This window comes from Amblyraja radiata, chromosome 10 (genome assembly GCF_010909765.2).
Source record: "Amblyraja radiata isolate CabotCenter1 chromosome 10, sAmbRad1.1.pri, whole genome shotgun sequence".
Classification (NCBI taxonomy): Eukaryota; Metazoa; Chordata; class Chondrichthyes; order Rajiformes; family Rajidae; genus Amblyraja; species Amblyraja radiata.
This window is the reverse complement of record NC_045965.1, coordinates 65,745,095-65,769,968: the sequence shown is the minus strand read 5'-3', so window position 1 is coordinate 65,769,968 and position 24,874 is coordinate 65,745,095. Positions and strand designations below refer to the sequence as shown.

The following is a 24,874-nucleotide window of genomic DNA, read 5'->3' as shown; positions in this document are numbered from 1 at the left end:
CCATGCTTTAATTGTGCGGGGGAACTCCATGGAGCAGCCAGCATCTCTGGATAGAAAAAATTGGGTGACGTTTCGGGTAGAAACCCTTCTTTACATTTCCTCTGGTTTTAGTGTTTTTAGTTTAATTTGAAGATACAGCGTGGAAACAGGCCTTTCGGCCCACCGAGCCCACGCCAACCACCGATCACCCGTACTCTAGTTCTATCCCACACATCAGCGACGTGTCAAGAGTGTTTTATTCTCTCACGTCCCAGTTAGAACAATGAAATCCTTACTTGCAGCAGCACAACAGAATATGTAAACATAGTACTCTGTAAACAATGTTATAAACGAGAAAACAAAACTCCATACAGACAGCTACCGTATTCAGGATCAATTCCAGGTCTCTGGCAATTTTAGGCAGCAACTTTATGGCCAATGTACTGCCCCAATAGCCTTGAACTGAATTAAAACATACAGTAGCTGTAAAGAGGGACATAGCGTCACTTAGAGATTTAAGACTGAAAATGGATAGTTTCTTTTGTTTTAGTAACCAAAGTTATCAATGTATAATTTTTTGTGTGTTGGAAAATAAAATATAGTGGCACAGCTGGTGGACTTGCTGCCTCACACGCCAGAGATCTGTGTTCGATCCTGTTCTCGGGCACTGTTTGTGTTGAATTTGCACATTCTCCCTGCAAGCGTGTGGGTTTCCTCCCACATCCCAAAGACGCATTGGCTTTGTAGGTTAACTTGTCTCTGTAAAATTGCCCCTAATGTGGAGGAAGTGGGTGAGGAAAGTGAGATAACAGAACTTGTGTGAATGGGTAGAGGAAAATGTTGGAGAAACTCAGCAGGTGAGGCAGCATCTATGGAGCGAAGGAAATAGGCGACGTTTCGGGTCAAGACCCTTCGTCAGACTGATGTCGGGAGAGGTGGGGGGGCGGGAAAAAGAAAGAAAGAGGCGGAGACAGTAGGCTGTAGGAGAGCTGGGAATGGGAGGGGAAGGAGGGAGAAAGCAAGGACTACCTGAAATTGGAGAAGCCAATGTTCATACCGCTGGGGTGTAAACTACCCAAGCAAAATATGAGTTGCTGTTCCTCCAATTTGCGGTGGGCCTCATTCTGGCCATGGAGGAGGTCCAGGACAGAAAGGTCGGATTCGGAATGGGAAGGGGAGTTGAAGTGCTGAGCCACCGGGAGATCAGGTTGGTTATTGCGAACTGAGTGGAGGTGGTGTGCGAAACGATCGCCAAGCATGCGCTTGGTCTCACCGAGGCTGATCATACGCTGAATAACCATATTTTTGTTTGGAAGTGGAAAGAGATAATAGAAATTGCATTCATTGCAACATATAAAAAGGGATGAGATATTGTATTGTAATGTTGCTGCATGTCATTGTGGTACATATCATGTCTTGATTGGTGAATATGTTTAGTTTGTGACTTTATTTGAAGCAAAAATAATATAGTAGTTCAAGTCCTTCCCTTCGTTCTTCCTTGGTCATGGGCCTCGAGCCTCCGTTGACAGGACGATCTTGACTCCCATAGCCGGGAGTATCTGTGTTCTAAATATAGACCTGCCATCGACAGAGGTACTTAGAGAAGAGTGGGAACGGGAACTAATGATAAAAATTACGAAGGTTACATGGGAAAAGTACTTGATATATATTCACAAATGTTCGATTAATGTAAGACATAATCTAATTCAATTTAAAATTTTACATAGATTATATTATTCAAAAACAAGATTGAACAAATTTTATCCAAATATATCCGCCATTTGTGATAAATGTCTATCCCAAAATGCAACTATAACACACTCCTTAGTTTCCTGCATAAAACCTTATAGATTTTGGAGTGATATTCTCGAAATATTTATAAAATTATTCAAGATAAGAATGGAACCTAATACTGAAATGATTATATTTGGCGTAATGGAAGATGGGAATAAATTGAACACATCTCAAAATTTATTTTTTAACTATGGTTTAATAATAGCAAAAAAATTAATATTTAAATTTTGGAAAAATACATCAATACCAACGTTTAAAATGTGGATTGCAAGTATGTTGGACACCGCACATCTTGAGGAAATGCTATTCCTCCTAATGGATTAATCAGACCAAATTCATAACGAGTTGGTCTCCATTTGTCGTCTTTTTGGAATCATATGGTGCAACACAATTGTAAAAGCTAACTGTTTCAGAACTGGACGAGGGATGGTCAAGATTATAAACAATGATCTCCTTACTTCTTTTTTATTTTTATGTTTTATTCTCTTTTTTCTATTTTCTTTTTCTCAACTTTCTTCACTCATTCGTCTTTTTTCTTTTTCTTCACATACTATATATCTCACACCTTTCTATCCTTTACTATCTAATTTATTTTTCTTATTCTAATCTTTCTTTAATATAACAAAAAAAAGAAGAAGCTGTACATAAAATGTATTATGAAAATATATATTAGGCACTTTGGTGCCATATGATTGTACTTACTTCTAATAAAATAAAATAATTTAAAAAAATAATAATAATTTTGCTGCATGTCATTGTGGTATATATCATGTCTTGATTGGTGAATATGTTTAGTTTGTGACTTTATTTGAAGCAGAAATAATATGTGAATGCTTCATTGACCATAATTCCGACTGGTAACTACGCACTTCGTCCGAGCACATTATCGCACGCGTCACGCAAGCCATCTTAAATGACCACCTAAACTGTCATTTGGCAACCTAAAAAGCTGCCGAGGTTGCCCGGCTGGCAACAGGGAAAAAGGTTAAGCGGATTCACCTCCCTGCAGATTCACCACCCTCTGACTAAAGAAATTCCTCCTCATCTCCTTTCTAAAAGTACCTTTCTCCTTTTATTTCAAGGCAGTGCCCTCTGGCCCTGGACTCTCCCACCAGTGGAAACATCCTCCCACACCCACCCTATCCAGGCCTTTCACTATTCGATACGTTTGGACTTACCTGCACTGGGTAGCGTCTTCTTGCGGACAGAGGCCGGCAATGGGTAGGTTCCAGGCATTTACAATTTTTAATACAGGAACTGCTTGTGACCCATAGTGCAAGCACAGCCAGAGACAAGAATACTGCCACACTCCTGCACATCTTCTCCTTCCGAGCCTTGCTGGATACAACACACAACGGACACAGCACGGCTACTTATGTACCGAGCGGCAACACAAGATGACGTCTCCTCGGTCTATTCATATCTTGACGATGTTGCAATTGTGAAATTCTGACGTGAGCTTCACGTTGTCAAATGTAACTTTGTCTATAACCCTCCTATATGTATCTCCTGGGCAACATTTAGTCTTGACCTTCTGTATTAATTAGAATCACAGATCATGGACACATTCCTTGTGTATTTTAGACATTCAGGAGTTCATAAGTGATAGGAACAGAATTAGGCCATTCAGCCCATCAAGTCTACTCCGACACTCAACCATGGCTGATCTATCTCTCCCTTCTATCCCCATTCTCCTACTATCTTCCCATTATTCCTGACACCCGTACTCATCAAGAGGGGGAGGGCTATAGGCCAGAAACAGGCAAATGGGAAGTTTAGATGGGACATCTTGGTGAATCTGTGGAATTCTTTGCCACACACGGCTGTGAAGGCCAAACCAATGAACATGTTTAAGGAGGTGATTGACAGATTATTGATTAGTACGGGTGTCAGGGGTTATGGAGAGAAGGCAGGAGAATGGGGTTGATTGGGAATGATAGATCTGCCATGATTGAATGGCGGAGTGGTCTTGATGGGCCGAATGGCCTAATTCTGCTCCTAGAACTTATGAACTCGTCCAAAATACCCCATCTAAGCTTTTCCTATTTGCCTGTGTCTGGCTCATATCCCTCTACATTTTAAAGGGCCCCTTAGATTCAGATTAAATCTTTCTCCTTTCTTTTGGACAAAACTTGGAGGGAAGTTGGTGCTAAGCTCTGTATCTCTCCTCAATCTTCATTCCTTGTCCGGCCAACATGCTAGTAACAAGAAAGTGCAGGTGCTGGCTTACAAATGGCACAAAGTTGCTGGAGAAACTCAGTGGGTCAGGCAGCAACTCTGCAGAACTCCCTTCCTCTCACTGATTCACTCCATCTCTCTGACTTCCCTCACTTCAACTTATGTGCTCTCCCTAATACCGCACTTACTGCTACCCTCCCCTAATTCCCCATTAACCTACAAACCTGTAGTTTGGAATGTGGGAGGAAACCGGAGCACCCGGGGAAAACCCATGTGGTGATGGGAAGAATGTACAAACTCCATACAGACAGCTGGTGTCGTCAGCATGGAACCTGTAAATCAGCAACACTACCGCTGCTCCACTGTGCGCTCTCCGAATACCCCATTTACTGGTCCTCTTTCCCCCAATCCCTATTCTTCATGTTAAATATTTCACCTCTCACCCTGAACCTATCCCCTCTGGTTCTTGATCCCATACTCTGAGTAAAAGATCTTCCCCTCATGATCTAATACACCTCTAAAAGATCACCCCTCAGCCTTCAGAGCTCCAAGGAATAAAGTCCTAGCCTGCTCAAACTCTCCCTATAGCTCAGGCCCTGAAGTCCTGGCAACGTCCTCGTAAATCTTCTCTGCACTTTTTCCTGTATCAGGATGACCAAAATTAAAAGCAATAGTCCAAGTGCAGCCTAGTGATAATTAGCCGACAAATCTGTACATCTTTGGAGTTCACAAGTTATAGGAGTAGAATTAAACCATTCGGCCCATCGCATCCACTACGCCATTTAAACATGGTGGATCTCTGCCTCCCAATCGCATTTTTCCTGCCTTCTCCCCATAACCCATGACACCCGTTCTAAACAAGAATTTGTTTATCTCTGCTTTAAAAATATCCACTGACTAACAGCCCTCTGTGGCAATGAGTTCCACACATTAACTACCCTCTGACTAAGTAAGTTCCCCCTCACCTCCTTTCTAAAAGAGTGCCCTTTAATTCTGAGGCTTTGACCTCTGGTCCTCGACTCTCCCATCAGTGGAAACATCCTCTCCACATCCACTCTGTCGGTGCCTTTCATTATTCTGTAAGTTTCAATGAGTTCCCCTCTCAACCTTATAAACTCCAGCGAGTACAGGACCAGTGCTGTCAAACGCTCATCAAATGCTATGGTGGGAGTAAACCATAGCACCCCGGAGAAAACCCACGCAGGTCACGGGGAGAACGTACAAACTCCGTACGGACAGCACCCGTAGTCAGGATGGAACCCGGGTCTCTGGTGCTGTAAGGCAGCAACTCTACCGCTGCGCCACCGTGCCGCCCTGTCTTGCATAACTGTAGCATAACATCCCAACGTCTATGATAGACAAAAGGCTGGAGTAACTCAGCAGACAGACAGCATCAATGGATAGAAGGAATGGGTGACGTTTCGGGTCGAGACCCTTCTTCAGATTGTCTCCTCCTCTTCCCAATGTCTATACTCAGTACCCTGACTGATGAAGGGCAGATGGTATGCAGTCCTTTTAATTTTCCCGCAACACTGCATTTTTCATTCTTATCACTGACATTAGCTGAGGGCTAATTATTGCAGAACAGTGAACGTATGGTAACATGTCCTTTCACATTGTTCTTCAAAGTAGCAAACTAAACACAGTTGAAGTCTTTGAAAGTTAAGAGCAAAGATTATTGTCAGATGACGCAAAATGAAACAATGAAATTCTTACTTGCAGCAGCACAACATAATAATCTTACTCTGTATACACCATAATAAACAGCAAATAAAGTTTAGTTTGAGTTTAATTTATTGTCACGTGTACCGAGGTACAGTGAAAAAAAACCTTCGTTGCATGCTAACCTGTCAGCAGAAAGACTGTACCTGATTACAATCGAAGTTGACAGATACTCATTGCCACCAGGGGGCGTCGGGGAGATGGCTGCCCTGCCGGCAGTCTGTTCGTCTTTTCACTCTTTTTGTTATTTTTTAGTTTGTTAAAAGTTTTGTTTTAATGTTCTTCAGTTTGTTTTATGTGGGGGGAGGGGGGAACTTTTTTTTCAGGTTCTTACCGTCACGGAGATGTGATCAATTTTCGGATCACATTCTCCGGGCTCAACGGCCTACCATCGATGGAGCTGGAACCTTCTTCGGACTGTCGTGAGCCCCACCGCGAGACGCGGACTTAACATCGGAGCTGATCCCTTGCCTGGGATCGCTCCCACCGCGACCACCACGGAATCACCATCAAGGGCTCGCAGTCTCGGGTGAGACCGAGTCGGGAGCTCCAACATCACGGATGGTTCACCAGCCCCGACACGAGGTTCGATCGCCCAGCGCGGGGGAGCTGACATCTCCCCGATGCGGGAACTTGATCGCCTCGACGCGGAGGGCTCGAACGCTGCCGGCTATGGGAGTCAAGATCGTCCTGTCAACGGAGGCTCGAGGCCCATTACCAAGGAAGAACGAAGGGAAGGACTTGAACTTTATTTCGCCTTCCATCACGGTGAGGAACGTGTTGGATTCGCTGTGGTGGATGTTCATGTTAAAATGTGTTTTTGACGTGATCTGTTATGTATAATTGTATGACTGACCTGGCCAATGAAATTCCTCGTATGTTGCAATTCATACTTGGCGAATAAAGTGTGATTCTGATTCTGATTCTGAAACAAGTCCATTCACAGATTCCATGCCGACCAGCGATCACTCCTAACCTCCACAATTTTACAATATAACTGAAGCCAACTAATTTACCAACACATACGTCTTTGGAATGTGGGAGGAAACCAGAGCACCCAGAGAAAACCCACAGTGTCACAGGGAGAACGTACACACTACGTACAGATGGCACCCGTAGTCAGGGGCGGAAATTGCTATCGAAATATGGGGGGGGGGGGGGGCACAATTTCCTGTCGGCCGCACGCAGTTGCGCACACACGCGAGGCTTCGGAGGCTTCGGCCGTGAGCCCTGTGGACGGTAACATCGGGAACTGACCTGGTTGGTGACCGACTCCAAACTCCAGCAACAGCAGCATCTTTGCTTTTCATTGCCTGGCGTGGCATAAAACCGGCCACGCCCGGCCGGAGCTTCAACATCGGGAGCCTCGATCGCCTCGACGCAGAAATTTGACTGCGAGGTGGTGGAAGATCCCGCAGCTGATTTTAAGCCGGGCCGGGCGATGAGAGGCCCCGCGAACGGGCCGATTCAAGCTCCCTCTATGATCTTTGCTCCACCAGGGCATCTCCCTCCCTCCTCCAATCACCGCGCTCTATCCTCAGTCCCACCCCCTACTTCCGCCGCTGACCGGCACCTCCCTCTTCCAATCACCGCGATCATGCCCTCGATCAACAGTCCCACCTCTTTAACGTTTCGAGTTGAGACTGAAGACTTGATTTTGGGCAGCACGGCGGCACAGCGGTAGAGTTGCTGACTCACACAGCATTTCAACTCCCCCTCCCATTCCGAATCCGACCTCTCTGTCCTGGGCTTCCTCCATGGCCAGAGTGAGCACCACTGGAAATTGGAGGAGCAGCACCTCATATGCTTGGGCAGTCTGCACCCTAGCAGCATGAACATTGACTTCTCCAATTTCCGGTAGCCCTTGCTCTCTCCTCCCCTTCTCAGCTCTCCCTCAGCCCTCTGGCTCCTCCTCTTCCTTTCTCCTTTTTTCTCCCCCCACCCCACATCAGTCTAAAGAAGGGTTTCGGCCTGAAATGTTGCCTATTTCCTTCGCTCCATAGATGCTGCCGCACCCACTGAGTTTCTTTTTTTTTCTTTTTCTTTTTTTTTTTATTAGAAGTACGGTAAGTCACAATAATACACAACACATATGTCTTAATACATTTGTTTGTACCGCTTCATTTTTTGAGCTTTAAGAAAAAGATAGAAGTAAAGGAAGTAAGGAAAGTGCGCAAGAGTCATGAAGGTGCAGGAGAGTGTTGAGAAAAGAAAGCCCCTTAGAAAAGAAGTTAGAGAAGGAAGTAAAGAAAGAAAGTAGACCCTAGAAAAGAAGGAAAAAGAAAGGAGAAACAATCGCTCTATTATAACATTAAACTCCGCAGAAAGGGGACTACCAACCAAGTCTGTTTTTGTTGTTTTACCCCCGTTGCCAGATCCTGGTACCATTTATTTATTTATTTATTTTTAAAATTACTATTGCACCTCATGCTTGTAATAGTTCCAAAAACGTAGACCACGTCTTTTGGAATTGGTCTGCTTTGCCTGCTAAGAGGAATCTCATCTCTTCCAGATGTAGTGTTTCAAACATATTTGATATCGACATTTTTATAGTTGGTGTGGGCGCATTTTTCCAGAATTTAAGTATGAGCTTTTTTCCCATTATTAGCCCGTAATTGAGTAAATTCTTCTGAAGCACCCACTGAGTTTCTCCAGCACTTTTGTCTACCTTCGATTTTCCACCATCTGCAGTTCCTTCTTAAACCCTCAGATTGTTAAGGGTTTGGATACGCTAGAGGCAGGAAACATGTTCCCGATGTTGGGGGAGTCCAGAACCAGGGGCCACGGTTTAAGAATAATGGGTAAGCAATTTAGAACGGAGACGAGGAAACACTTTTTCTCACAGAGAGTGGTGAGTCTGTGGAATTCTCTGCCTCAGAGGGCGGTGGAGGCAGGTTCTCTGGATGCTTTCAAGAGAGAGCTACATAGGGCTCTTAAAGATAACGGAGTCAGGGGATATGGGGAGAAGGCAGGAACGGGGTACTGATTGGGGATGATCAGCCATGATCACATTGAATGGTGGTGTTGGCTCGAATGGCCGAATGGCCTACTCCTGCACCCATTGTCTATTGTGACTGTGTCCTCTATGCGTTGTCCTGTCCTGTCCTGGGACTGTGTTCTCTATGTGTGTAATACTCTGGGACTGTGTTCTCTATGTGTGCACTACCTTGTGCTGTGTTCTCTACGTGTATGTGAGTTTGGGACTGTGTTCTGTCGCTGCTCCCCCGTTTGTGAACATTACGCGGCGCAGCGGAGGCGTGAGAAAGAGAGAGACTGGAGCGGAACAGAGCAGAGCAGAGAAGAGAGAGGAAGAGAGGCTTTGTGTTCGGCGCCCGGGGAGAGAGGAGAGAGGAGCCGAGATGTCGGCCACCGCCACTGTGACCAGCACCAGGAAGCTGGTGGAGCAACTGCGCTGTGAGGTCGGCATCAAGCGGCTGAAGGTGAGCGGGGAGCCGGGGAGAGGGAGGCCGGGGCCGGGGAGAGAGAGGCCGGGGCCGGGCGCGGCGCTGCCCAGTTACCTTCCTCCCCGGACCCTCTCCTTGTCCCTCCGGCCTCTCCAGTTGCCTCCCATCCTGCTCTACCCCACCGCCCTCTCCCGTCCCCCCTCTAACTCCAGCCTTTACTCCCTCGCCCCTACCTCACCCCTCTGCCTCTCTCCTTCCACCCCGGCCACTCCCATTGCCCCATCCACCCCCCCATGCCCACTCTCTGCCCCTCCCGTTACCCCCTCCTCAGTCCCACCCGTCCCGTCCCCCGCGTTACCCCCTCCCCACACCATCCCCAACTCCCTCCTGTCATTACCCCATCTGCCCTGTTACCCCTGACCCCACCCCCATCATGCCGTTACCCCTATGTCCACCCCATCCCATCATTACTCCTATCTCCACCCACAATACCCCTATCTCTACTCCCATCCCACTGTCACCCCTATCTCTCTTCCCCCCCCCCCCCCCCCCCCCATCCCACCATTACCACACCCCGGCCGGGTTGGGTGGGTTTCAGACTGGGGTTCCACACTCTGTACCTCGGGGTCACCCTGGCCTGAGTCCCTACACCCCAACCCCCGTTTAGCTTCTGAACTCTAACACGGGACATGCAGGAAACTCACAGCAGGTCAGGCAGCAACTGTGGTGAGAGGCAGCAATCAGGTTCTTCAACCTGAGATGTAACTCTGACCCTCTCCCCACCGATGCTGCCTGGCCTGCTGTGTATTTTCTGTACATCCCATTTTTATTTTTGTATCTTCAGTTCCAATTCCCTCTATCTACCTCATTGGAGACCCTCGGACTATCTTTGATCAGACTTTACTGACCTAATCTTGCATTAAACGTTTATTCACGTTATTCCCTTTATTATGTCATGTCATAGGAGTAGAAATAGGCCATTCAGCCCATCAAGTCTACCCCGCCATTCAATCACGGCTGATCTATCTCTCCCTCCAAAAACCCCATTCCCTGCCTTCTCCCCATAACCCTTGACACTGGTACTAATCAAGAATCTATCTATCTCTGCCTTAAAAATATCCCCTGACTTGGTCTCCACAGCCGTCTGTGGCAAAGAATTACACATGTATCTGTACACTGAATGGCTCAATTGTCATCCTGTATTGTCTTTCTGCTGACTGGATAGCACGCAACAAAAGCTTTTCACTGTACCTCGGTACACGTGACAATAAACTAGACTCAATCTCAACTCAAACACTTGGTCAGAGTATTTTCAGGGTCCAAAGACAGGGTTTGCCCCGAATGTAGAGTGTGTTTGTGAGTGTTTGGTGGCAACACCATTTCTGTTTTGAAGGAGGTAATTGTTTATTCGGATTTAGTTTAGTTTAGTTTAGAGATGCAGTGCGGAAACAGGCCCTTCGGCCCATCGAGTCTGCGCCGACCAGCGAGTACATTGTACGCTAGCATATGAGAAACAATATACAATCTTTACCAAAGCCAATTAACCTACGAACCTCTATGTCTTTGGAGTGTGGGAGGAAACCAGAGCACCCAGAGAAAATCCTCGCAGGTCACGGGGAGAACATACAAACTACATACGGACAGCACCCATGGTCAGGATCGAACCCAGATCACCGGCGCTGTGAGGCAGCAATCTCTACCACTGCACCACCTTGCTGCCCCAAATTCATTCTGTAAACTCACTTTTTTTTGTGCGAGGGTCACCGTTCCCACTGCCCCTCCACGCACTGATATAGGGAGGAGGATATACACACACATGCACATGAAGATACATACATATTTTAGTTTAGTTTATTGTCACATATACTGAGGTACAGTGAAAAGCTAAAGGGATCAGGGGGTATGGAGACAAGGCAGGTACAGGATACTGAGTTGGATGATCAGCCATGATCATATTGAATGGCGGTGCAGGCTCGAAGGGCCTAATGGCCTACTCCTGCACCTATTTTCTATGTTTCTATGTTTTAAGTTGCGTGCTAACCAGCCAGCGAAAAAATACCACATATAACGGACATAATTTCCTTTTAAAATATGAGTTCATAAGTGTTAGGAGTAGAATTAGGCCATTCGGCCCATCATGTCTACTCCGTCATTCAATTATGGCTGATCTACCTCTTCCTCCTAACTCCATTCTCCTGCCTTCTCCCCATAACCCCTGATACCCATCCTAATCAAGAATCTATCTATCTCTGCCTTAAAAATATCCATTGACCTGGCCTCCACAGCCCGCAATATCTATTGATGTTTTCCAAAGCTACAGTATATGGCTGTTTCTGGTTAATTTTTGGTACTACTTTCCTTTCATCAATTCCTTGGTGGTCTTGGCTAAATTATTATTTTTTTCCGATCCTGTTCTCTTTGGCAACATTATAAGTCTTTTCCTCGTGATCTATTACTACCTTTACTGTTAAACATCACTAGATCACATTTCGTTTTTTTTGCCTTAAATGGAAATTTGGTGCAAGCTGTCTATTAATTTTAGTTTAGTTTAGAGATACAGGCCAAGTCCACACCGATCAGCGATCCCCACACACTAACAGTATCCGACACACACTAAGGACAATTTAGACAATAGACAATAGGTGCAGGAGTAGGCCATTCGGCCCTTCGTGCCAGCACCGCCATTCAATGTGATCATGGCTGATCATCCCCAATCAATACCCCGTTCCTGCCTTTTCCCCATATCCCTTGACTCCGCTATTTTTAAGAGCCCTATCTAGCTCTCTCTTGAAAGCATCCAGAGAAGCCGCCTCCACCGCCCTCTGAGGCAGAGAATTCCACAGACTCACCACTCTCTGTTAGAAAAAGTGTTTCCTCGTCTCCGTTCTAAATGGCTTACTCCTTATTCATAAACTGTGGCCCCTGGTTCTGGACTCCCCCAACATCGGGAACATGTTTCCTGCCTCTAGCGTGTCCAAACCCTTAGCAATCTTATATGTTTCAATGAGGTTCCCTCTCATCCTTCTAAACTATCGAGTGTACAAACCCAGCCGCTCCATTCTCTCAGCATATGTCAGTCCCGCCATCCCGGGAATTAACCTTGTAAACCTACCCTGCACTCCCTCAATAGCAAGAATGTCCTTTCTTAAATTAGGGGACCAAAACTGCACACAATACTCCAGGTGTGGTCTCACTAGGGCTCTGTACAACTGCAGAAGGACCTCTTTGCTCCTATATTCGATTCCTCTTGTTATAAAGGCCAGCATGCCATTCGCTTTCTTCACTGCCTGCTGTACCTGCATGCTTACTTTCATAGACTGATGTACAAGGACCTCCAGATCCCGTTGTACTTCCCCATTTCCCAACTTGACGCCATTCAGATAGTAATCTGTCTTCCTGTTTTTGCTACCGAAGTGGATAACCTCACATTTATCCGCATTAAACTTCATCTGCCATGCATCTGCCCACTCCCCCAACCTGTCCAAGTCACCCTGCATTCTCATAGCATCCTCCTCACAGTTCACACTGCCACCCAGCTTTGTGTCATCTGCAAATTTGCTAATGTTACTTTGGATCCCTTCATCCAAATCATTGATGTATATTGTAAATAGCTGCGGTCCCAGCACCGAGCCTTGCGGTACCCCACTAGTCACTGCCTGCCATTCTGAAAGGGACCAGTTAATCCCTACTCTTTGTTTCCTGTCTGCCAACCACTTCTCTATCCATGTCAGCACTCTACCCCCAATACCATGTGCCCTAATTTTGCCCACTAATCTCCTATGTGGGACCTTATCAAATGCTTTCTGAAAGTCCAGGTACACTACATCCACTAGCTCTCCCTTGTCCATTTTCTTAGTTACATCTTCAAAAAATTCCAGAAGATTAGTCAAGCATGATTTCCGCTACGTAAATCCATGCTGACTCGGACCAATCCTGTTACTGCTATCCAAATGTTCGTCTATCTCATCTTTTATAATTAACTCCAGCATCTTCCCCACCAGCGATGTCAGGCTAACTGGGTTATAATTCCCTGTTTTCTCTCTCCCACCTTTCTTATAAAGTGGGATAACATTAGCTACCCTCCAATCCACAGGAACTGATCCTGAGTCTATAGAACATTGGAAAATTATCACCAATACATCCACGATTTCTAGAGCCACTTCCTTAAGTACCCTGGGATGCAGACCATGAGGCCCTGGGGATTTATCAGCCTTCAGTCCCATCAGTCTATCTAACACCATTTCCTGCCTAATGTGGATTTCCTTCAGTTCCTCCGTCGCCCTAGATCCTCTGGCCACTACTATATCAGGAATATTGTTTGTGTCCTCCTTAGTGAAGATAATAATAATAATAATAATATATTTTATTGTCATTGCACATAAGTGCAATGAGATTTGGGTATGCAGCTTTCATCCGATGTCATAACTTAAATAACTAATACAATTTAGATTTAGATACCCCGAGAACATGGTTTGTAAAAAGAACATTACAACAGTAAATAGTCAAAACAAACTAAAGTGCAAATGTGTCTGTGCGACGTGACCATCCGAGGGAGACAGTCCATGGGGGGTGGGGGGCATTCAGCAGGGCCGGTTCAGAGCCGCTATAGCTCTGGGAATGAAACTGTTTCTGAGTCTGGAGGTGCGGGCGTAGAAGGCCTTGTAACGTCTGCCGGAGGGGGTAAGTAGTTCGAACAGTCCATTACAAGGGTGTGAGGAGTCTTTATGGATGCTGACGGCCTTCCTGAGGCACCGTGTGTGGTAGATGCCCTCCAAGGCAGGTAGCTGTGTCCCAATAATCTTCTGCGCTCTGTGGACGACGCGCTGAAGAGCTCTCCTCTCCGCCTCCGTGCAGCTGAGATTCACCACAGAGATGCCATACGTTAATATGCTCTCTGTGGCAGATCCAAAGTACCTGTTCAACTGATCTGCCATTTCCTTGTTCCCCATAATAAATTCACCTTTTTCGGTCTTCAAGGGTCCAACTTTGGTCTTAACTATTTTTTTCCTCTTCACATACCTAAAGAAGCTTTTACTATCCTGCTTTATATTCTTGGCTAGCTTGCCTTCATACCTCATCTTTTCTCCCCGTATTATCTTTTAATTATCTTCTGTTGTTCTTTAAACATCACCCAATCCTCTTGCTTCCTGCTCATCTTTGCTACATTGTACTTCTTTGCTTTAATTTTTATACTGTCCCTGACATCCCTTACTCACCTTGGAATCTTTCTTCCTCCTAGGAATGAACTGATCCTGCACCTTCTGTATTATTCCAAAAAACACCTGCCATTTTATTCCACTGTCATCCCTGCTAGTGTATCTTTCCAGTCAACTTTGGCCAGCTCCTCCATCATGGCCCCATAGTCCCCTTTATACAACTGCAACACTGACACCTCCAATCTACCCATCTCCCTCTCCAATTGTAGATTAAACCTGACCATGTTATGTTCACTGCCTCCTAATGGCTCATTAACCTCGAGGTCCTTTATCAAATCCGGTTCATTACATAACACTAAATCCAGAATTGCCTTCTCCCTGGTAGGCTCCAATACAAGCTGTTCTTAGAATCCATCATGAAGGCACTCTACAAAGTCCCTTTCTTGGGGTTCAGTACCAACCTGATTTTCCCAGTCTACCTGCACGTTGAAATCTCCGATAACAACCACAGCATTACTTTTGCTACATGCATGTTGACTTTGCTACATTTATACCAAGCCAATTAACCTACAAACCTTGTTCGAGACGTACCAGGGCCCCATCCCCGACCTCTACCTCCGCTACATCGACGACTGCATTGGTGCTACCTCCTGCACCCACACACAACTCACTAACTTCCTCAACTTCGCCACTAACTTCCATCCGGCACTCAAATACACCTGGACCATTTCCGACACTTCCCTACCATTTCTTGACCTCACTATCTCCATTGCAGGTGATAGACTTCTGACCAACATCCACTATAAACCCACTGACTCCCATGGTTACCTAGACTACACTTCTTCCCACCCTGCCTTCTGTAAGGACTCCATCCCCTAATCTCAACTCCTCCGTCTACGCCGCATCTGCTCCCAGGATGAGGTGGTCCACACCAGGGCATTGGAAATGTCCTCATTCTTCAGGGAACGGGGGTTCTCCTCCCCCACTACAGATGAGGCTCTCACCAGGGTTTCTTCAATACCCCGCAACACTGCTCTCGCTCCCCATCCTCCCACTCACAACAAGGGCAGAGTCCCCCTAGTCCTCACCTTCCACCCCACTAGCCGTCACATACAACAAATAGTCCTCCGTCATTTTCGCCACCTCCAACGTGACCCCACCACTCGCCACATCTTCCCATCTCCCCCCCGTCTGCTTTCCGCAAAGACCGCTCCCTCCGTAACTCCCTGGTCAATTCTTCCCTTCCCACCCGCACCACCCCCTCTCCGGGCACTTTCCCTTGCAGCCGCAAGAAATGCTACACTTGTCGCTTTACCTCCACCCTCGACTCCATTCAAGGACCCAAGCAGTCGTTCCAGGTGCGACAGAGGTTCACCTGCACCTCCTCCAACCTCATCTATTTCATCCACTGCTCTAGATGTCAGCTGATCTACATCGGTGAGACCAAGCATAGGCTTGGCGATCGTTTCGCCGAATACCTCCGCTCGCTCCGCTTTAACCAACCTGATCTCCCTGTGGCTCAGCACTTCAACTCCCCCTCCCATTCCCAATCCGACCTTTCTTTCCTGGGTCTCCTCCATGGCCAGAGTGAGCACCACCGGAAATTGGAGGAGCAGCACCTCATATTACGCTTGGGCAGTCTGCACCCTAGCGGCATAAACATTGACTTCTCCAATTTCCGGTAGCCCTTACTGTCTCCTCCCCTTCTCAGCTCTCCCTCACCCCTCTGGCTCCTCCTCTTCCTTTCTTCTTCCCGCGCCCCCCCCCCACCCTACATCAGTCTGAAGAAGGGATCCGGCCCGAAACGTTGCCTATTTCCTTCGCTCCATAGATGCTGCCGCACCCGCTGAGTTTCTCCAGCATTTTTGTCTACCTTCGATTTTCCAGCATCTGCAGTTCTTTCTTAAACAACCTACAAACCTGTACTTCTTTGGAGTGTGGGAGGAAACCTGCGCTCCCGGAGAAAAGCCACGCGGGTCACGGGGAGAACGTACAAACTCTGTACAGACAGCGCCCGTAGTCTGGATCGAACCCGGGTCTCAGGCACTGTAAGACAGCAACTCTACCGCTGCACCACCGTGCCGCCCTATTCTTAAGACTTTGCAAGTGTACTGCTGATGTACTTTCCAAATCTACCGTAGCCAGCTCATGCCGCTAAACCTCTTGGTTCAATTGGTTTAGAATTAAGAGTCATACAGCGCAGAAACAGCCCCTTCGGCCCTACACCACAATTTTTAATCCTGCTTTTATAAAGTTTATTGGCATCTGCATACTTACGTTGAGGTCCAGGTACAATGAGAGTCGTGCATGCAGCAACACCAGAGGCACATAGACTCAGACAACGCACAAAACATAAAGCATACAGAAATTAGGGTGGCACTGTAGCACAGTGGTAGAGTTGCTGTCTTACAGCGCCAGAGACCCGGTTCGATCCTGACTAAGGCTGCTGTCTGCAAGGAGTTTGTACATTCTCCATGTGACCGGTGTGGATTTTCTCAGAGACTTTTGGTTTCTTTGCACACTCCAAAGGCGTACAGGTTTGTAGGCTAATTGGCTTGGTGTATTTGTAAATTGTCCCTTGTGTGTGTGTGTGTGTGGGATAGTGTTAGTGTGCGGGGATCGCAGGTCAGTGCGGATTCGGTGGGCCGAAGGGCCTGTTTCTGCGCTGCATCTCTAAAGTAAATTCTTTAAAATCAATTTAGTTTGTGGAATTCAATGCCACAAACGGCTGCGGAGGCCAAGTCATTGAGTATTTTTAAACCGGAGATAACCCAGGTCTTGATTAGTACGGTGTCAGTGGTTAATGGGGAGAAGGCAGGAGAATGGGATTGAGAGGGAAAGATCGATCAGCCATGATTGAATGACGGAGGTTCTTTAGTAACTTGTCAGTTTCTTTGTTGAACTAAATTAAGGTGCATGTTGCAATCAAAAGCACTTGAACAATTGGTTGGGAATGGCCTAATTCTGCACCAATGTCTTATGGACTAACACAAAGTCTTCACTGGGACTCCAGTGGTGAGTAACAGTGACAGCAGCAGATTTTGATTGCCTGAAATGTGAGGATCCACCAATACCATTCATGCTCTATGATTCAAACATAAATAAAAACACATATTTTGCTTGGGCAGCTTGCGATGCCCCTCCGTCTGAGGAAGGGTCTCGACCCAAAACATCGCATATTCCTTTTCTCTCGAGATGCTGAACGACCCGCTAATTACTCCAGATTTTTGTGTCTATCTTCGGTTTAAACCAGCATCTGCAGTTCCTTCCTATGCTTAACATTCTTGTCTCTCTGGGCTTCAGTTACTTAGTTTCAGTGCAGGTGGAAGAGAGGAAGGGAATTCGCAATGACAAATTTTAAGTGTTATGCAAGAAATACTTTTTGTGCAATATAAAAGCACTTTCGCTCCGATAAGTTTTTTTTTAAATGCTGGGAACTCAGCAGGTCAGGCAGCCTCTGTGGGGAGAGAAACAGTTAATGTTTGAGAACTTGCAAATAAGTGACGGTTCAGCAGTAGAAAAGAACAGAGGGTCTAGACGCACAAATACATAGTTCCCTGAATGTGGTGAAGCAAGGAGATAGGGTGTTGAAGAAATGTGTAGCAAGGAACTGCAGATGCTGATTTACACCAAAGATAGACATAAAATGCTGGAGGGACAGGTAGCAGCTCTGGAGAGAAGGAATGGTTGACATTTTGGTTCGGGATCTTTCGGTGCAGGCTCGAAGGGCCGAATGGCCTACTCCTGCACCTATTGTCTATTGTCTATTGTCAACTGATGAAGAGTATCCAGAGGAATCCCACGTAGATCACAGGGAGAACGTACAAACTCCGTACGGACAGCACCCGTAGTCGGGATGGAACCCGGGTCTCTGGCAGCAACTGTACTACTGCGCCACCGTGCCGCTCAATGTCCTTGGGAGATACTGAAATTAGTTAGAAGATTTTAATTCTTGTCTTTCCTTCCTCCTCCTCCCACCATCCCTGTCCTTCCATTACAACCCCCACAGGTATCCCAGGCAGCAACGGACCTGAAGCAGTTTTGTCTGCAGAATGCACCACAGGATCCATTACTGACAGGAATACATCCCAACACCAATCCCTTCCGGCCTTTCAAGCCCTGCTTGATACTCTAACTGCAAATGGCATTCCACTTTCTCTTGGTAAGTAAACTTATCTCTGGGTTTCCAGACAAATGTATAGTTATTGGGTCAGCGTAACATCTCTCATTCAATCGGACACAAAGTGCTGGAGTAACTCAGCGGGTCCTGCACCATCTGTGGAGAACAGGAGAGGTGACGTTTCACATAGTGCTGGAGTAACTCAGCGGGTCAGGCAGCATCTGTGGAGAACATGGATAGGTGACGTTTCACAGAGTGCTGGAGTAACTCAGCGGGTCAGGCAGCATCTCTGGAGAACATGGATAGGTGACATTTTGGGTTAGGACCCTTCCTCAGAAACATCATTCAAAAGAAGGGTCCCAACCCAAAACATCACTCCCCATGTTCTCCAGAGATGCTGCCTGACCTGCAGAGCACTTACGGGCATAGTGGTGGCATAGTGTTGCTGCCGTGGAGCACAAGAGACCCAGGTACGATCCTGACTATAGGTGCTGTTTGTTCGGAGTCTGAACGTTCTCCCCGTGACCTGTGTGGGTTTTCTCCAGGTACTTCGGTTTCCTCCCTCATTCCAAAGACGTACAGGTTTGTCAGCTAATTGGCTTGGTATCTAAACTAAACTAAACATGATGGGTAACGTTTTGGGTCGGGACCCTTCTTCAGAAACTTCAGTCTGAAGATGGGTCCTGACCCGCAACATCACAAATCCATGTTCTCCACAGATGCTGCCTGACCCACTGAGTTACTCCAGCACTCTGTGAAACGTCACCTATCCATGTCCTCCACAGATGCTGCCTGACCCGCTGAGTTACTCCAGCACTCTGTGAAACGTCACCTATCCATGTCCTCCACAGATGCTGCCTGACCCGCTGAGTTACTCCAGCACTCTGTGAAACGTCACCTATCCATGTTCTCCACAGATACTGCCTGACCCACTGAGTTACTCCAGCACTCTGTGTCTGTTTGTGTAAACCAGCATCTGCAGTTCCTTGTTTCTACATCATCTGATGTTGGTCTCTGAGTCGTACAGCACAGAAACAGGCCCTTCGGCCCACTATATCCATGCTGATCACCAGTACCCGGCTGTACTAATCCCCTTGACTAGCTCTTGGTCTGCAACCTCCTTGGTCCCTATGGTACATAGAGCTGCAGTGACACATCTGTATTTTTGCTCAAACACAGAGCTTGCAGGCTCCCAGTGGGGTGATAATGGGAAAGGAATTGGATAGACTTAGAACAGGCCTTCAGCCCACAATGTCGGTGTCAAACATGTTGCCAAACTAATCTCCTCTGCCACTGTTGTATCTGCCTCCACCACTACCCCTGGCAGTGTTCCAGGCACCCACCAGCCTCTGTGTAAATTAAAAATTTGCCCCGCACATCTCCTTTAAACTTTGTCCCTCTCACCTTAAAACTATGCCCTCTGGTCTTTGACATTTCAACCCTGAGGGAAAAAAGGTTCTGACTCTACCCTATCTACGCCTCCGGTAATTTTATATACTACCATGTGTCAAAACCTAATATAGACACAAAAAGGAGTAACTCAGCGGGTTGGGCACCATCTCTCTAGAAAAGGGATAGGTGACGTTTCGGGTTGAGACCCTTCTTCAGCCTGTCTCGCTGAGTTACTCCAGCTTTTTGTGTCTATCTTCGGTTTAAACCTTCACCTGCAGTTCCTTCCTCCAAAAGTGTCAAGTCGTCCCTTATTGAAGGGGCTGACTGCAACACCACTTGCTACCTTGAAACTCTGATTGTTCTTCAGTTTTAATATCCCTGGTAATGGTTGCTCAGTTCTTGCCCATCCTGCTGGGTTCCTCATTTAAATCAGGGGTGGGCAACCTTGTTCTGCATAGGAGCCGGGACACATGTCTGTGAGCGGATGGCAGGTCACATCTATCACTCGTACACATGGATCCCGCCCTCATCCCGCCCCGGATGGAAGGCAACAAATCACGTGTTCACATAGATCCCGCCCCTTCGAGGACGTCACCTGGAGCTCTGGCCCCTAGTTACGGGCGCTCACCAACATGGCGTCCCTCATTACGGGCGCTCATCAACATGGCTTCCCTAGTTACGGGCGCTCACCAACATGGCGTCCCTAGTTATGGGTGCTCACCAACATGTCGTCCATAGTTACGGGTGCTCACCAACATGGCGTCCCTAGTTACGGGCGCTCACCAACATGGCGTCCATAGTTACGGGTGCTCACCAACATGGCGTCCCTAGTTACGGGCGCTCATCAACATGGCGTCCCTAGTTACGGGCACTCACCAACATGGCGTCCCTAGTTACGGGCGCTCACCAACATGGCATCCTTAGTTACGGGCGCTCACCAACATGGCGTCCCTAGTTACGGGTGCTCACCAACATGGCATCCCTAGATACGGGTGCTCACCAACATGGCATCCTTAGTTACGGGCGCTCACCAACATGGCGTCCCTAGTTACGGGTGCTCACCAACATGGCATACCTACGGACCATTGTCTTAGCTCCGTCCTGAAGGCGGTGGCTCAAATACTCACACTCACTCGTCCCCGGCCTATTGACAACCCCGATCCTGACCGTGAAGCCCAGACATAGAAGGTGCGCGGCCGTGCTGGCGGCTTTGCGCAGGATGCGGTACAGCCAGAGCTTGGCAGCTCAGCGCTCTGCCATTGCGACCGCCAGCGCAGGCCTCCTTGTGTCCTTGCGTCACCGCACCTGGGTGCTGCGGCTTCGGGCCCGGGAAGTACCGGAGATGACAGGTGTCAGCGGGCCGGATGAATACGGGGGAAAAAATACACCTGCGAGCCGGATGATTTCGGGTTACTGGCAGTATTCGACCCGGGGGCCGTAGGTTGCTGACCCCTGCCTTAAATCAACCTTAGTTTAGTTTAGAGATACAGTGTGGAAACTGCCCATTTGCCCGACCGACCAGCAATCACCTTGTGCATTAGCACTATCCTACACATTAGGGCTAATTAACCTACAAACCTGTGCATCTTTGGAATGTAGGAGGAAACTGGGGCTTCCGGAGGAAACGGGGAGGAAGAAGGTCACAGGGAGAACAAGCGAGATCTGTGTTGACAGCGGTAGAGTTGCTGCCTCACAGCGCCAGAGACCCGGGTTCCATCCTGACTATGGGTGTTGTCTGTACGGAGTTTGTACCTTCTCCCTGTGACCACTTGGGTTATCTACGGGTGCTCCGGTTTTCTCCCACTCTCCAAAAACGTGCAGGTTTGTAGGTTAATTGGCTTTGGTAAGATTGTAAGTTGTTCCTCGTGTGTGTCGGATAGTGTTAGTGTGCGGGGTGATTGCTGGTCAGTGCCGACTCAGTGGGCCGAAGGGCCTGTTTCCGGGCTGTATCTCTAAACTAAACTAAAGATGGATCCCGACCGGAAACATCACCTATCCATGTTCTCCAGAGATGCTGCCTCACCCTGTTACTCCGGCACCTTGTGTCTCTTTCTAGAGTAAATGCTTCAGGTCAGAGTTTGAATTTAGTTTGAGTTTGGTATATTTGGTATATTGTCACATATTGTCACTCTACCTTGGCAGGTGGAGTGAAAAGTTTTTGTTGGGCACTGGATGAAAGATGCCGCCTGCTAGCAGGGCTTGAGGGGCCGAGTGGCCCTCTCCTGCTTTGTTTAAGGTTCTTTTGTTCTGCGCATTGCATCGCCCATGACGCAAGTGTGTCCTTCCTCAATTCTGCAAACAGAATTCCAGTTGAAGTCTTGGCAAATGCTGTCGAATTGCTGCAACACTTCCTTACATGGGCTTCAAGGAACTTAAAAACTGAAAGACAAGGAACTGCAGATGCTGGTTTACAAAAAAAAAGTCACAAAGTGCTGGAGTAACTGCAGATCGGGCAGCGTCTCTGGAGAGAATGGACAGGTGACGTTTTGAGTCGGGGCCTTTTCTGAAGAAGGGTCCCGACCAGAAACATCCCCCATCCATTTTCTCCAGAGACGCTGCCTAACATGCTGAGTAATGGGCCTGTCCCACTTCGGTGTTTTTTTGGGCGACTACCGCAAAATTTTCAACATGTTGACATTTTTCGGCCAAAGTGGCGACAATTTTTGTTGTCGTAGCTGGTCGCCAGGTGTCGTAGGTGAATTCCATTAAAACTAGTCCCCGGCAGTCGCTTAAAGAGTGGCCTAAGTGGGTCAGGCCCATTACTCCAGCACATTGTGTCTATCATTGGTATAAACCAACATCAACTGTTCCTTTCTACACATTGAAGAAAGGAGATTTGGCAAATCTCTCAGCGGGTCAGGCAGCATCTCTGAAGAACGTGGAGAGGTGATGTTATAAGGTCACGTCATGTAATAGGAGCAGAATTAGGCCATTCAGCCCATCAACTCTACTCTGCCATTCAATCATGGCTGATCTATCTTTCCCTTTTAACCCCATTCTCCTGCCTTCTCCCCATAACCCCTGACACCTGGTTAACTGACCTCTGTAAATTTCCGCCATAGTTCGATAATTTTCTGGATATTGGAGTAACGAAAGTGAGTTGAAGTATCTTGGGAGGGGGGAATATGTGGAGAATAAATAGTGGGATTAATGTCAGGTTAATATTGATGTGGACTCCATGCCTGTTTCTGAGCTGTATCTATATGACTGTGACCTTCTGAAATTGCCTCAGCAATGCCCCTATATAACTGAAACTCAATCTCCCTCGGTTTATATTCAATTCCCCTCGCAATAAGCAGCAACATGTTGTCTGCTTTCCTATTTCCTTTGGCAAATTACAGACTGGGACACCTAGACCTCTCTGCATCCCAAAGCTTGCCATCCCTCCACCATTGAAACATACTGTTTTCCAGCCAAAAAGAAAACTCAGTTCAGTTTAGTTTAGTGTCACGTGCACAGAGGTACAGTGAAAAGCTTTTGTTGCGTGCTAACCAGTCAGCGGAAAGACAATACATGATTACAATCGATCCATTTACAGTGTACAGATACATAATATGGGAATAACCTTTAGTACAAGGTAAAGCCAGTAAAGTCCGATCTAAGATAGTCTGAGGGTCACAAAATTGAATTGAATTGAATTGATAGAGGTAGATAGTAATTCAGCCCGGTTCTCTGGTTGTGGTGGGATGATTCAGTTACTTGATAACAGCTGGGAAGAAACTGTTTCACTTTATCCCACATTATTCTCCATATAGAAGCCAATTAACTGACAAACCTGCGTTTTTGGATTGTAGAAGGAAACTAGAGAAAAACCCTCTGGTCACAGGGAGAAAGTACAAACTCCACACATACAGTACGTACTCATGATCAAACCCGGGTCTCTGGCCCTGTAAGGCAGCAACTCTATGGCTGTGCCACTGAGGTGCCCTCATTTAATAGGAACTAGAGAGGAAGCCTTTTCACACCAAGGATGGTGGGCATATGGAACTATCTGCCAGAGAATGTAGTTGAGGCAGATATTATCACAACCTTCAAAGTACATTTATTTTAGGAAGGAGACGTTCTTTTAGGAAGGTGATGAGCAGAATTTTTTTTAGTTAGAGGGTGGTGAATCTGTGGAATTCTTTGCCAGAAGGCTGTGGATATTTTTAAGGCGGAGATGGATAGATTCTTGATTAGTACGGGTGTCAGAATGAGGTTAGGAGGGAGAGACAGACCAGCCATGATTGAATGGTGGAGTAGACTTGATGGGCCGAATAGCCTAATTCTACTATCACATGATCTTGTGACGTTTGGACAGGTCCATGAATAGGACATGTTTAGAGGGATATGCGACAAATGCAGGCAGGTGGGACCAGTGTAGATGGGCCATCTTAGTTGGCGTGGGCAAGTTGATCCAAAGGGCCTATTTCCATGCTGTATGACTCTGTCAGGCTCGGGCACTTGTCCTTATCTGTAGTAATGTTGAGCATTGATTTTCGTTGCGTACTAACTTCCGCATGAATGTGTTTCCATTACAGGTTTTTAGGCTCTTCAGTGGAAATTGAATTCACCCTCGGTGAATGTCCTGCAAAACAATGAAGATGTTTACACTAATCCTGACTCTCAGTGGCCTTGAAACCAATGGACAAGCCATGTTGGATCTTTATAAGAAGCCTCTTAAAATCTGTGCCAACTTTCTCCACTGTCACTTTGTAAATTGGCTGCTCTTTGATACTGATTTTAAACCTAGCTCATTGCTTCAATGACGTTTTGTAGGTACAATTTTAGTTGCTTGTCCAACATACTCTTTCTAAGAACATTGGACACTGGTAATGATGTATTAATAACTATCTGACAAGTATTTTATGATTAAGACCATTTTGAAAGGATACTGTATATACTAGTGTACGAGATTGAAACACTTTTTTCCCCCCAAAATATAATTGGCCATCACTTTAAGGTTCTATATTTACAGTGAAAATTACGACATTAATTCAAATATTTTCTCTTCCCTTGTTAATTCAACCAAGGCATTGATCAGGCAAAAGTCTTGGAATATAATACGTGTAAGAAGGAACTGTAGATGTTGGTTTAAACCGAAGATAGACAAAAAGTAACTCAGCGGGTCAGACAGCATCTCTGAAGAG

The 24,874-nt window shown here is 46.7% G+C and overlaps 1 protein-coding gene and 1 long non-coding RNA gene across 2 annotated transcripts; one reads left to right on the top strand and one right to left on the bottom strand.

The window, feature by feature from the left end:
• Window positions 1–297: 297 nt before the first annotated feature.
• On the bottom strand, window positions 298–16,634 carry LOC116978057. Its single transcript, XR_004413362.1, has 3 exons — window positions 16,597–16,634; window positions 1,939–1,942; window positions 298–309 (listed from the first exon to the last, which is right to left on the bottom strand). It is a non-coding gene; the product is annotated as an uncharacterized LOC116978057 (long non-coding RNA).
• gng5 (G protein subunit gamma 5) lies at window positions 8,914–24,660 on the top strand. Its single transcript, XM_033029083.1, has 3 exons — window positions 8,914–9,113; window positions 18,243–18,395; window positions 24,266–24,660. Exons 1-2 carry the CDS (start codon window positions 9,033–9,035, stop codon window positions 18,366–18,368), a joined length of 207 nt encoding a protein of 68 aa, XP_032884974.1. The 5' UTR covers window positions 8,914–9,032; the 3' UTR covers window positions 18,369–18,395; window positions 24,266–24,660.
• The last annotated feature ends 214 nt before the right edge of the window (window positions 24,661–24,874 follow it).

Coding starts and splice junctions, on each gene's coding strand:
- gng5 (XM_033029083.1), top strand. CDS start 9,033: ATGTCGGCCACCGCCACTGTGACCAGCACCAGGAAGCTGGTGGAGCAA. Junction 9,114..18,242: donor TCGGCATCAAGCGGCTGAAG/GTGAGCGGGGAG, acceptor CAACCCCCACAG/GTATCCCAGGCAGCAACGGA.